General features: G+C 39.7%; 2 protein-coding genes across 2 annotated transcripts; one reads left to right on the top strand and one right to left on the bottom strand.

Annotated features, from left to right (window-relative positions):
* Positions 1-763: 763 nt before the first annotated feature.
* mrps26 (mitochondrial ribosomal protein S26) lies at positions 764-2,911 on the bottom strand. The gene is made up of 4 exons (XM_058615696.1): positions 2,562-2,911; positions 1,695-1,841; positions 1,431-1,554; positions 764-1,199 (listed from the first exon to the last, which is right to left on the bottom strand). Exons 1-4 carry the CDS (start codon positions 2,780-2,782, stop codon positions 1,068-1,070), a joined length of 624 nt encoding a protein of 207 aa, XP_058471679.1. The 5' UTR covers positions 2,783-2,911; the 3' UTR covers positions 764-1,067.
* Positions 2,912-3,357: 446 nt separating this feature from the next.
* On the top strand, positions 3,358-6,604 carry LOC131444959 (mitochondrial amidoxime-reducing component 1-like). Its single transcript, XM_058615695.1, has 7 exons — positions 3,358-3,705; positions 4,322-4,492; positions 4,769-4,925; positions 5,489-5,632; positions 5,785-5,846; positions 5,962-6,033; positions 6,236-6,604. The coding sequence occupies exons 1-7, from the start codon at positions 3,458-3,460 to the stop codon at positions 6,360-6,362; spliced, it is 981 nt and encodes a 326-aa protein (XP_058471678.1). The 5' UTR covers positions 3,358-3,457; the 3' UTR covers positions 6,363-6,604.
* The last annotated feature ends 7,725 nt before the right edge of the window (positions 6,605-14,329 follow it).

Here is a 14,329-nt window from a genome sequence, read left to right as displayed (position 1 = left end):
ACGTGAAATCTGTGTTGAGCTGCTGTGTTGACCTCTGACCCCTGACCTCTCCCTCACTAAAGCCGCTGCAGGTCACTCGCCTGAGTTCCTCCTCTTCATCTCATCCCTTCAAGCTGCACACCTGGGTCCACGGACCTGAGGATTAAAAACTCTCAAGTTTGTCTCACACATGACAACACGACACAAGCTGCTTCACGCACAGGGCGACACCTAGTGGGCACCTGCTCAAAGTGCAGGACAAGAGAATGTGATGTGATATTCCCTCAAGGAAAACCTCCCTAGCTTTAATTTTCATTATTTTTTATTGGTAACGTTAAATGGAATCCTTCAGTTAAATGTTGTTTAGTATTGTAGAGCTGATCCAGCATCTGAAATAAATATAAAAGACTCATTCTGCGATAATGAAAAACAATATTTCCCCTGGATTTTACACACTGTGCAACTTTAAGAGGTTTTCTAATTCCAGGAGATGGCAGTAACTTGATATCAGGAATGCACGCTGCATTTAAACCCTCACAGAAGAAGAAACCTGAAGGGGAAACAGTTTTTCAGTGAGTAAAATATAGTATCTCGCCTTTACAGTCAGTAACAATTCACCTTTAGTCCTTCAACACAAACAGTGAAGCACATGGAGAAGGAGAGACTTATTGTATATAAGTACAACTGTCAGTTTTGCAGGTAATCAGTTTTTTGAGTTTGAAATGGAAGCTAAACATTGATCATTTAATCCCATTCTGTTTAAAAAGAAAGATATATAGGAAACTCAAATTAACATTAATTTAATGTATGTACATTACATATCGTGGACAAATAAAGGCAGCCTGGCCGAAAACATCCAGGGAGAGAAATGTGGTAACTTTATGTCCAAATCTAAGCCGACTCCACACTCGTACATGTACTTTAAAATCCATACTGTACGCAGAAATACGCCCTAAGTTTACAGGTGCAGCTTCAGCCTCAGCCCAAATGTTTGTCAGAGTTCACATGTGGGAAAAAAACCCAATTCCCTTCCACTGAGAGAGAGAGAGCGAGAGGGAGGCATCATCTTTCTCCGTCCGTCTGCTGCTTCACTGCAGCACCGTCTGTTTAATCACTCTTCCTTCTTTGTCAATGGCAAAGTTGTAATTCTTTGGATTGTCCAGAGCTTCCTCGATGCGCTGGTCCAGATTCTCCGGGGTGATGAAGTTCTTTGCCTCCTCCTGTGAAAGCACAAACAGAAGTTTAGGATTAAAACCAGGATTATTTCACTCCCCCCTATTGAACCTCCTAAAACCCGAGCTCCTCCTGGTTTGGTAAGATAAGATAGTACTTTGTCTTGCACTCACCATTCTGACAACTGTAGACAGACATAAGTCCATCTACAGGAATGGATGTTTGTATTTATTCCTTTTGCACCCTATAGCGCTTAGAAAAACTTAGAGGATTTGTACCTGCAGCTGCAAAATTTCCTTCTCTTTCTCCTTCATGAATTGTTGCTGTTCTTCTTCGCGCTTCATGATGGCCTCCAACTTCTTCTGCTCGGCTTCCTCCTTCTCCTTCTGGACCCTGATCATTCTGAAAGACAGAGAGGAGAAGCTCAGTGATCCACGCCGTTTTCTCTCTTCAAACTTGGCAGGTGACTGACTCGGGTTCACCAGGTGTGTGTGTGCTGTGCAGTTTAAAATGAGGTTTGTAATTCTTCATCATCTTCTCACCTCAGTTTGAGTATGCGGAGATTTTCCTGGTTGTTCCATTCCATCAGGGCTCGGTGCTCCCCCTCCTCCTGCCTGGCTCTCTCCTCTGCCCGCGAGCCCGTCTCCTGCTCATACTTCTTCCGTATAACCCCCTCCTTGAACTCCAGACTGACAAACGTCACGCAATCACGCAGAGCACAAACATAGAATGTACACAGTTATCACTTCGATGTACCAGACTTTAAAACTGCAGATTTATGTTGATTTACACGGAATAAAATACATTTCTAAATCAATAGCAATAAATAAACACTGAAAACAACCTTCAACACAACTCTGGATTAAAATCAACAGATCCACAAAATTAGTCCAAGCAGGTGGCTTTAACTCATCCAAATATCCCGTGACAGACAACGCTGAATTTGGTATCAGATTTAGCAGTTAAGGGGAAAGTTAAGGGAAAGTTAACTTACTCTGCAAAGGTTCGTCTGTCCATTTTAGGCCTTTAAAATAAACCTTACCGTTGTCTGAACCCACCTCTTTTATTGTATTTGAAATAATGCAAAAAAAAGTCTAGACAAAGGGACATTTCACTGCTTTTTTTTTTGCATGTAGACCACATTGGGCTGGGTCCAGAACCCAAACCTATAGAACTGTCAAGCCTGGACTGGATATTCCCAGAAAGGCTGTAGATCGTTTAAAACACGGTTTCTGATTTGTTAAACATTTTACATATTTGAGAAAATGCAAAAAATAGGGGCCCTTTCACTGCTATTTCTGCATCTAGACCACATTAGACCAGGTCCAGATCACAAAAACCTCTATAGTTAGACTTGTCAAACCTGGACTGTCCCAGAAAGGCTGTATATTAAAAACTTCAGCACGTACCGAAGCGCCCTCATGATAAGCTGGTACTCCGTGTATCTCTCCTTCAACACCACCATCTCCACCGGGTCGACGGGCGGAGGAACTTTAATGCGCCCCTCTTTGGACTTAGCCACCGGGTCGCTGCGGGACTTTCGGCCGCGGACAGCCGCCACGAGCACGGCGCTCCTGGGTGCGAGGAGCCGGGCCACCCGGGCGCTCCTGCCGCCGACAACCGGGAACATGACTATGTGCAAAGATGTAGAAACCGCGTCAGACTATCGGTAAACTGTAAATGTGTGGTTTTAATTCAAAATGTACGATATAACTTTGACATGAGAACGTTAACGACGTAAGGGGGAGGCCATGTTGTTGCCCTGTGACCCGAGGAAGTGATCATCAGCGAACAGAGGCTGTGTTTACAAGTTAGCGCCATCTACAGTTTAGAAAAGAAGGCTACTTCTCAAAAGTGTATTTAAAGACATTAATAACGATTACTTGTTGAGTAGCAATCGTTTTTAATTGTTTCACGTCGAGTCATAAGTCATTGTTTAAATAAAACAATAAACGACATGCAGTATATCCAATGAATGTTTCAGAAAAACAAAAATAACTAGATAATAATAATAGAATAGAACAATCTTATATATTATAATATATTATATAACAATAATAATAATATAAAATAGAATATACAGGGAATTATTTGTTAATTAATTAACAAAATCGTATTTCTACAGGTCATATTCGGCCTCCCTGCCACTTGGTGGCAGTAATGCGCCAATACAATGTTTCCCAATTGCCAACTGTTGAAGCTGTGAAAGCATAGTAATAATAAGAAGAAGAACACGTGAACTTTGTTGCTGGAGGCTGTTGTTTCTGAAGTCAAAGTGCACAGTGAATCACAACAAGGTGCAGAAATGGAGGTGAAGACGCAGGTGGTGAACGCGTTGGCCGAGAACAAGAAAACCGCTCTTCTTGTTCTCGGAGGAGTTGGTGCAGCTGCTGCCATTCTGGCGTTTAAATACCTGCGAAAACCGGAGGAGCTGGTCCGTGTGGGGGTCGTGTCTCAGCTGCTCGTACACCCTCTGAAGTCCGGCAAAGCTGTGAGTGTGGCGCTGGCTGAGTGTGACACGTTTGGACTGAGGTTTGGAGAACTACAAGACAGGTGAGTGTGTAAGTGCACACGTGTGTGTGTGCGGGTGCGCGTGCTGTAGGGCGCGCGCGTGTGTGTGTGTGTGCGTGCTGCAGGGCGGGCGCGTGTGCGCGTGTGCATGCTTTAGGGCGTGTGTGTGGGATAATGATTTGTTTAGGCTGTGTAAATAAATGTGTGTGCTGCACTGTTCATATATAATTACAATCTGTAGTATATGTGTGTGTGTGTATATATATATATATGTGTGTGTGTATATATATATATATATATATATACATATATGTATATATATATATATATATATATACATATATGTGTATATATATACATACATATATATACATATATGTATATATATACATACACACATATATGTATACATATATGTATATATATATACACACACATACATATATACACATATATATATATATATATATATATAGTGACATATGTATATACATATGTCACAATTTTTTTGTGACATTACAAATGTATAGAATCCAGAAAATTAAGGTCAGAAAAGCTGACCCATATTCATGGATTTTTCGATCATTGATCCCATCAGAGAAAGTTGAGTGCAGGTTATCTGAAATGACGTTGTGTGTGTGTGTGTTTTTCTCTGCAGACACTGGCTGGTGGTGAAGGAGGACGGTCACATGGTGACGGGCAGACAGCAGCCTCGTCTGGTCCTGGTGTCTCTGACCTGTGAGGGAGGTCACGTCTGTTTGAACGGACCAAACATGGAGGAGCTGAAGTTTCCCATCAAACAGCCCGACAACCACGTCATGGACTGCAGGTCAACACATCTGATTCTATTTTAAACGTGGGATGTAAAGTTGAAGTTCAAACTACAAATTACGTGTTGGAAATGTCATATTATTTAAGTACGACCCCTTAGAATCCAGTAGAGGGCGCATGTAGAGGTCGCGTGGTTGGAATAATGTGATTAGACCAAGATACACTGGAATTTATCACATTAGCACGATGCAATGCATGTATGAATGTTGTTCTTCTGTTGTAATCATGTTTTCAGACCAACATGTAACCTCCCGTTGTTGGTTTTGCGCTGCAGAGTGTTCAGCGATGACATCCAGGGTCGGGACTGTGGCGACGAGGCGTCTCGCTGGCTCACCCGTTACCTTGGGGAAGAGAAAACCTTTCGCTTGGTTCACTTTGAACCTCAGATGAAGGGGAGACAGTCGCCAGAGCCGCTGTTCCCACAGGATGAGGTAGTGGCCATGTTTGTGTCTTTATCTTCTTTATTCTTGTTGCTACACCTTTTCTGTTTTAGGCATCTGGGGGAAAATAACTGTAGCCCAAAACCAAATTTAGGCAGTAAAGTTTACAGAAAGTTTGACACCACTACACTGTGTTATGATGAAGTTCTTGAATATTTTTTAAATATCTTTTTTCCAGGTGTTGCACTTTGTAGACGGTCCCTGCACTCGAGTCTCACTCATGACTGCACGTAGAGATCAAAGTCGTTTCTCCAGGTGTTTTTGATGAAAATGATGCTGTAGATCGTTGTCCACGTCTCTATGGTTCAAAATATGTCGCGTTTCAACAATGTTTCGTTTACATGTTATTAATAACTAACTATCTATCTAGCTAACTTTACTTAACTCGCAACCTTTGGGTCACGTATGTTGCGTCAGATGGAAAAATCAAAACTGGACAGAATGGGGAAATGCTGGTTATGTTTTTTCATTTTTCGTTTCCTTTTGAAAAACAACCGCACGAATGATACACGGATTATATCTTAGCTCCTGGTGGTGTTTTCTTATTCATCCAGAAGGTGGCGTACCCTGACGTGGGACCGGTGATGCTGCTGTCCGAGGCGTCCGTTCAGAATCTGAGCAGCAAGCTGGAGAAGGACGTGACTGCGAGGCGCTTCCGTCCAAACATTGTGATCAGTGACTGCGAGGCGTTTGCTGAGGTGAGTCGTTTCGGCTTTTAGGAAATGAGTGTAGGTGAATTCCCTTCAAACTGAATTCACCTTTTTATCTATCTATTCTGTGCCGTCACATAGAGAACAGCTGATTCTAAACAAACTAAAACCAAGTAGCGTGATTTTTTTCCCCCCCCCAGGATTCATGGGCAGAGATCCAGATTGGCAACGTGCGACTGCAGCGTGTCATGTCATGTGGAAGGTAACCCTCTCACTGTTGGTTAATCTGCTGATTTTATGTAAAACTCAATCCTAAACTGAGGAACTGTCACTTTTGGCATTAATTGAAAAGATTTGTGGGTTTTTTTGGTTTCCAGGTGCATTTTCACCAAGGTCGACCCTGAGACTGGAATCATCAACCGAAAAGAGCCTCTGGAGACGCTGAAGAGGTAACATTTAAGCTTTTATTGTACTGTAAACTTACTGTTACTCTTAACTTGACTAAGGGAAGTGGAAAATTCAGCACATTTCTTCAAAAAAATCAAAGAAACTTGTTTTTAATTATTGAAAAAAACAAACAAACCAATTATGGATCATCTCCCATCTACTTCTGCACCTTTTGAACTCCCTCTGACGGTGATTCCTCCTCAGCTATCGCCTGTGCGACCCGTCGGAGAAGGACATCTACAAAGCGTCGCCGCTGTTTGGACAACTGCACACGGTGAAGAAGACGGGGATCCTGCAGGTCGGCGACGTCGTGTACAAGATCAGCCGTTAATTAGCGAGCGTCGGGGGGGGAAGTGGGAAAGTAGTGCCTTTGACTGAATGATGTAAAAGTGAAATCACTAAAATAGATGCACAAATATGCATGGGCTACAATACAAAGCAATATTTTACTTTTTTTACACTTTATCTTTCCTCTCATGTCATCTTCTCTTGTCAGTATATAAACATCTCACCTGTCCCCATGTGCTGATTTAATCTGTACCTGATTCCTAGATTAATAAACTGGCAAATGAAGATGGTTTTTATGAGTGTGAACAGTTCCATCACTGGAGGCCCCTGTTATACAGAGGGTGGCCAGTAGGTGGCAGTAGCCTGCATCATTCGAGGCTGCACATATTCTTCCAAGAAAGGTTTTTTTATTTTTTATTTTTTTTGGCAGATTTTGATTTAATTGCAGCAACAACAAACCCATGAGCACTGATAATGAACTGAATCAAAATAAACAAATGCAACGTGCAAATGATTAAAATAACACACTGACTAATCTAAACTGTATAAATGTCAAAACATGAATTAAAACACAGGAGAATTAACTGACATTTAAATAAAGACTGACAACAACCTCAAAACTGCTCAGAATCGATATAAACAAAATGAAATAAACACTTTACAGTTGACGACAAGCTAAAACTGTACAGTATTTATAGATGTTGGCGGGAGGAGAGACTTTCATCTGACAAAGTTGTTTGGATTGTTGAGCTTTGTCGACGCGCCGATCCAGGGTCTCCGGGTCTTTGCTTCCTCCTGTAAATAAACGACGTGGCTCTGATGACCCTTTCAACTCTCGGCTACAGTGTTTATTAAGCACATTGTTACGTCGTCTGCTTATTATTAGCAACTTGTACTTTTCCTCCACTACATTTCCTCTAACTATATCTTTGTTACTCGTTACTACCAAATAAAATCAGAAGAAGAAGAGTTGGTCAGTATTGTTCTTGTCTTGATGAGCTGCTTTGCACTACAGTTGTCACACATTCACATTCTCTTGCTCAACACATATTGAGAGCAGAGCCAGGAATTGAACCCACAACTTCGCAGTTGAGAGACAACTCACCCTACCACTGATCCACCATGGCTCTATCCCAAATCCTCACTTTTTTTTAATACTTTTACTTCGTAAACTTAAGTACATTTAATACCAGAAAATTAATTTTGAAGTACAGTCAATGTTATATACGTCAGTAAGAAAAAGTCATACTATAGTATGACTCTAGTGTCCGGATTAGGTGGCGCTGCTGTTTACAGGAGTGGTGAGACTCGCCAGTGACATAATTACTAGATAGTCAATGGAAGTGCCTTGCCGCTTTGAGCTCAGGAAAACAATAAAACCCTGCGCTCTCAGCAGTGGCAATCATAACTGACTGTTATGGACTTTTAGGGCTTCATAGACGAGGTAATGACGCAGATACACACCCAAGCGCAGTGTTAATTGGCACTTCCGGGCTATGACCTCTTTAAGAAACACCAAGAAATTGACCCAAAAGTCGTCAGCACATATAGCTCACTCCATCAGAAGATGACTTGTGTCTCTGAGGTTGTGAGTTCAACTCTTACTGTCAACTGAACTTCTGCTCTACTTTCAAACTTCAGACCAAAATAAGAAGTTAAAAATACCAGCAACATGTTGTTCTGCACTTCAGTGAGAATAGCTTCCGCTGGAAGGACAAGACTTCCATGTGTGAGGTTGTCAGTTCAAGTCTTATGACGAACGCAAGTTACTGAGTTCATTGTTCAAAGTAAACAGTCAAGAGCTCTAAGAGAACCTGAAGAGCTGTGAAGAGCAGGTAGCTCAGTGGACAAGAACGCTGCTTTGAACTCCTCTGATTGTAGGTTCAGTTCTTGTGTGGAGCAGAAGCTTTTAAAGCTCCACATCCAAACTCAAGATTAAAAGCAGACAGCAATCTTAGACGAAGGCGGCCTTTGTGGCGTGGTGGCTTTGTTCCAAGCCAGCAAGTTCTGCCTCAACAGTGAGGTGGCAGGTTCACTTCCCAACCATGCACTGGAACAGATCCCAACCCAACCTAACCTCTTGCTGACTGACACGACCAATCCCCAGTGCGTCGTACCCCCCAGTCACCAGCAGGCCAGCAGTCACCAGCAGGGTGCGAGTGAGTCGTACCCCCCAGTCAGGCTTACTGGACTCGCCAGGTGTGGCCTTCAGCCACACCTGTAGAGTCCAGCAAGCAAAACAGTTGGAAGGGTGGTGGGGGCCGAAGGCCCCCACCCCCATCCAACTGTCTTAAATCCGCATTAAGACACTTAGGTGGTGGAGGCCGAAGGCCTCCACCACCTAAGTGTCTTAATGCGGTTACCTTTTGCTGCACAGTGTAATATAAAGTATTTGACCTTTGACCTTTCCCACCCCTCCTCACCTGTCCTGTCCCTCCTCTCCTCTCCTCTCACTACCTGCCCTGTCCCTCCTCTCACTACCTGCCCTGTCCCTCCTCTCCTCTCACTACCTGCCCTGTCCCTCCTCTCCTCTCCTCACCTGCCCTGTCCTGTCACTCCTCTCCTCTCACTACCTGCCCTGTCCCTCGTCACCTCACTACCTGCCCTGCCCCTCCTCTCCTCTCGCTACCTGCCCTACCCCACCCCTGCAAGGCTGTGGTTTGGAACCTGCAAGGATCTGGGATTGAACCGGTCACCTTGTAACACACACTCTCATGGTTATGAACAAAACCACTGCACCACCAATTCCTACTCTATTTGGGACCTTTGGTCTCCTTTCAATCGTCACTTTGGTTGTTGACCTTTAAAATAATGTGCTCCTCACAAGAACTGAACTTATGAGCTCTGGACTTCAAAGCAGCATTCTTGTGCACTGAGCTATCTGCAACTTCTCTTCTTCAGGTTCTCTTAGAGCTTTTGACTGTTTACTTTGAACATCGTACTCAAACAGTTGACCATAAGAATTGAACTCATAACCTTTGACCTACAAGTCTTACTCTTCAAGCACGAGCTATTCTTACTGACATGCAGAACAACACGTTGCTGGTATTTTTAAATTCTTATGTTGGTCTGAAGTTCTAAAGTTGATTGCAAGATTTGAACTGACAACCTCAGAGATCCAAGACTCTATCTGATGGTGTGAGCTATTCATTCTGATGAAAACCTACTTTCTTGTGTTCTTGAGTTTTTAAAATTCTCAGTCTTTCAAACATTAGAATAACTTTAATCAACTGATCTACTTCATAAGAACATGACGTTGTGTTGTTCAAGCCCTCAAGGTGTCAGACTCACTGCCTCATGTTTCCTCAAGTCAGTAAGGTTTAGGATCTTATCCTCTTTTAGTTTTGGCCACCAGTGTGAAGCTCAGACAGACTGACAAAAGCTCATAGTGCATAGTATAGTATGTCGTCCAAAATCAGTCAAAAACGTCATAGTAAAGTATGTCGTTCAAAATCAGTCGGAAAAGTCATAGTGTAGTATGTCGTCCAAAATCAGTCAAAAAAGTCATAGTATAGTATGTCGTCCATAATCAGTCAAAAAGTCATAGTATAGTATGTCGTCCAGAATCAGTCAAAAACGTCATAGTATATTATGTCGTCCAAAATCAGTCATAAAAGTCATAGTATAGTATGTCGTCCAAAATCAGTCAAAAATGTCATAGTATAGTATGTCGTCCAAAATCAGTCAAAAATGTCATAGTATAGTATGTCGTCCAAAATCAGTCAAAAATGTCATAGTATAGTATGTCGTCCAAAATCAGTCAAAAAAGTCATAGTAAAGTATGTCGTCCAAAATCAGTCGGAAAAGTCATAGTGTAGTATGTCGTCCAAAATCAGTCAAAAAAGTCATAGTATAGTATGTCGTCCATAATCAGTCAAAAATGTCATAGTATAGTATGTCGTCCAAAATCAGTCAAAAATGTCATAGTATAGTATGTCGTCCAAAATCAGTCAAAAAAGTCATAGTAAAGTATGTCGTCCAAAATCAGTCGGAAAAGTCTTAGTGTAGTATGTCGTCCAAAATCAGTCAAAAAAGTCATAGTATAGTATGTCGTCCATAATCAGTCAAAAAGTCATAGTATTGTATGTCGTCCAGAATCAGTCAAAAACGTCATAGTATATTATGTCGTCCAAAATCAGTCATAAAAGTCATAGTATAGTATGTCGTCCAAAATGAGTCAAAAAAGTCATAGTATAGTATGTCGTCCAAAATCAGTCCGAAAAGTCATAGTATAGTATGTCGTCCAAAATCAGTCAAAAATGTCATAGTATAGTATGTCGTCCAAAATCAGTCAAAAAAGTCATAGTATAGTATGTCGTCCAAAATCAGTTAAAAAATTCATAGTATAGCATGTCGTCCAAAATCAGTCAAAAAAGTCATAGTATAGTATGTCGTCCAAAATCAGTCAAAAACGTCATAGTATAGTATGTCGTCCAAAATCAGTCAGAAAAGTCATAGTATAGTATGTTGTCCAAAATCAGTCAAAAAAGTCATAGTATAGTATGTCGTCCAAAATCAGTCGGAAAAGTCATAGTGTAGTATGTCGTCCAAAATCAGTCAAAAAAGTCATAGTATAGTATGTCGTCCATAATCAGTCAAAAAGTCATAGTATAGTATGTCGTCCAGAATCAGTCAAAAACGTCATAGTATATTATGTCGTCCAAAATCAGTCATAAAAGTCATAGTATAGTATGTCGTCCAAAATGAGTCAAAAAAGTCATAGTATAGTATGTCGTCCAAAATCAGTCAAAAATGTCATAGTATAGTATGTCGTCCAAAATCAGTCAAAAAAGTCATAGTATAGTATGTCGTCCAAAATCAGTTAAAAAATTCATAGCATGTCGTCCAAAATCAGTCAAAAAAGTCATAGTATAGCATGTCGTCCAAAATCAGTCAAAAAAGTCATAGTATAGTATGTCGTCCAAAATCAGTCAAAAACGTCATAGTATAGTATGTCGTCCAAAATCAGTCAGAAAAGTCATAGTATAGTATGTCGTCCAAAATCAGTCAAAAAAGTCATAGTATAGTATGTCATCCATAATCAGTCAAAAAGTCATAGGATAGTATGTCGTCCAGAATCAGTCAAAAACGTCACAGTATATTATGTCGTCCAAAATCAGTCATAAAAGTCATAGTATAGTATGTCGTCCAAAATGAGTCAAAAAAGTCATAGTATAGTATGTCGTCCAAAATCAGTCCGAAAAGTCATAGTATAGTATGTCGTCCAAAATCAGTCAAAAATGTCATAGTATAGTATGTCGTCCAAAATCAGTCAAAAAAGTCATAGTATAGTATGTCGTCCAAAATCAGTTAAAAAATTCATAGCATGTCGTCCAAAATCAGTCAAAAAAGTCATAGTATAGCATGTCGTCCAAAATCAGTCAAAAATGTCATAGTATAGTATGTCGTCCAAAATCAGTCAAAAAAGTCATAGTATAGTATGTCGTCCAAAATCAGTCAAAAATGTCATAGTATAGCATGTCGTCCAAAATCAGTCAAAAAAGTCATAGTATAGTATGTCGTCCAAAATCAGTCAAAAATGTCATAGTATAGTATGTCGTCCAAAATCAGTCAAAAAAGTCATAGTATAGTATGTCGTCCAAAATCAGTTAAAAAATTCATAGCATGTCGTCCAAAATCAGTCAAAAAAGTCATAGTATAGCATGTCGTCCAAAATCAGTCAAAAAAGTCATAGTATAGTATGTCGTCCAAAATCAGTCAAAAACGTCATAGTATAGTATGTCGTCCAAAATCAGTCAGAAAAGTCATAGTATAGTATGTCGTCCAAAATGAGTCAAAAAAGTCATAGTATAGTATGTCATCCATAATCAGTCAAAAAGTCATAGGATAGTATGTCGTCCAGAATCAGTCAAAAACGTCATAGTATATTATGTCGTCCAAAATCAGTCATAAAAGTCATAGTATAGTATGTCGTCCAAAATGAGTCAAAAAAGTCATAGTATAGTATGTCGTCCAAAATCAGTCCGAAAAGTCATAGTATAGTATGTCGTCCAAAATCAGTCAAAAATGTCATAGTATAGTATGTCGTCCAAAATCAGTCAAAAAAGTCATAGTATAGTATGTCGTCCAAAATCAGTTAAAAAATTCATAGCATGTCGTCCAAAATCAGTCAAAAAAGTCATAGTATAGCATGTCGTCCAAAATCAGTCAAAAATGTCATAGTATAGTATGTCGTCCAAAATCAGTCAAAAAAGTCATAGTATAGTATGTCGTCCAAAATCAGTCAAAAATGTCATAGTATAGCATGTCGTCCAAAATCAGTCAAAAAAGTCATAGTATAGTATGTCGTCCAAAATCAGTCAAAAAAGTCATAGTATAGTATGTCGTCCAAAATCAGTTAAAAAATTCATAGCATGTCGTCCAAAATCAGTCAAAAAAGTCATAGTATAGCATGTCGTCCAAAATCAGTCAAAAATGTCATAGTATAGTATGTTGTCCAAAATCAGTCAAAAAAGTCATAGTATAGTATGTCGTCCAAAATCAGTCAAAAAAGTCATAGTATAGTATGTCGTCCAAAATCAGTCAAAAATGTCATAGTATAGCATGTCGTCCAAAATCAGTCAAAAATGTCATAGTATAGTATGTCGTCCAAAATCAGTCAAAAAAGTCATAGTATAGTATGTCGTCCAAAATCAGTCAAAAACGTCATAGTATAGTATGTCGTCCAAAATCAGTCAAAAACGTCATAGTATAGTATGTCGTCCAAAATCAGTCAAAAAAGTCATAGTATAGTATGTCGTCCAAAATCAGTCAAAAATGTCATAGTATAGTATGTCGTCCAAAATCAGTCAAAAATGTCATAGTATAGTATGTCGTCCAAAATCAGTCAAAAATGTCATAGTATAGTATGTCGTCCAAAATCAGTCAAAAATGTCATAGTATAGTATGTCGTCCAAAATAAGCAGAGGTGGGTACCAGTAGTAGCCAAAATAATTACTCAAGTAAAAGTACTGTTACTTTAAGATAATAATTACTTAAGTAGAAGTAAAAGTACTCATGAAAATAATTACTGGAGTAAAAGTAACAAATATGCAGTGAAAAGACTACTCAAGTAGGCTACTCAAGAGTACAAGTACTGAGTTTCTCCGGATTTTTTTTTGAAATATTGAGAGCAACACAAACGGCACAAAATAGACACAATATAAAATAAAACAGCAATGTTCAAATCGAATAATAATATTTTAAATAAAAAAATAAATACGGTCTTTATAATAAAATAAATAACCTTTGAACGAAAACAATAATATTGTAATTATTTGGTTAATGAAATACATCACCGTGTAACTAAAAGTACAAAAAATTCGGATTATCCAATTCAGATACATCGGCACGGTGAAAGTATTGGTTGGCCGCTCAGCGGAAACAACTAAGAGCTGAAACCTGGCGCCCGGAGTGTTCAACAGAAACCCGGAGACCAGAGCCTCGGTGTCGGACACAGTGAACAATGAGCCGCTGGTGTGTTTTAAGTCCACTTGGAGCCGAAATCTGCGGCGAAAACAGCTGGTGCCGCGGCACGGAGTCACGTGACAACACTTGTCATGTGACCCAACGGGCTGCATTTGATTGGTTAGATTGTGTCAGCTGTAGACAACAGGGAGAGAAATAGATCGCGCAAGTAATAAAGTAAAGTAAAGTAAAAATAAAATAACGACGTAATAGTACCGTTGTTTCTTCAAATATATACTCAAGTAAAAGTAAAAGTATGTTGCAGTAAAACTACTCCTAAAAATAACAATTTATTCAAAAAGTTACTCAGCCAGGTTAAGAAAACACTGTATGTGTCTTGTGTGTCTTCCTATTATTCTTATTCTTGGCAGAAAAACAAATTCAAACCATCCTTTTATTCTAAGCTGTCTTGGATGTAGTTTCAGTTTCTTTTAATTTCAATATTTATTTGTCAAATTAAGATGAATGATGTGGAAAAAAGAGCCTTGGTTTGATGATTACACTAATTGTTTTATACATCAGTATTTGCTTGGATGATTCTAG

The sequence above is a fragment of the Solea solea genome, chromosome 18 (assembly GCF_958295425.1).
Source record: "Solea solea chromosome 18, fSolSol10.1, whole genome shotgun sequence".
Classification (NCBI taxonomy): domain Eukaryota; kingdom Metazoa; phylum Chordata; class Actinopteri; order Pleuronectiformes; family Soleidae; genus Solea; species Solea solea.
Note: the sequence above shows the minus strand (reverse complement) of the source record. Positions and strands in the feature narration are given on the sequence as shown.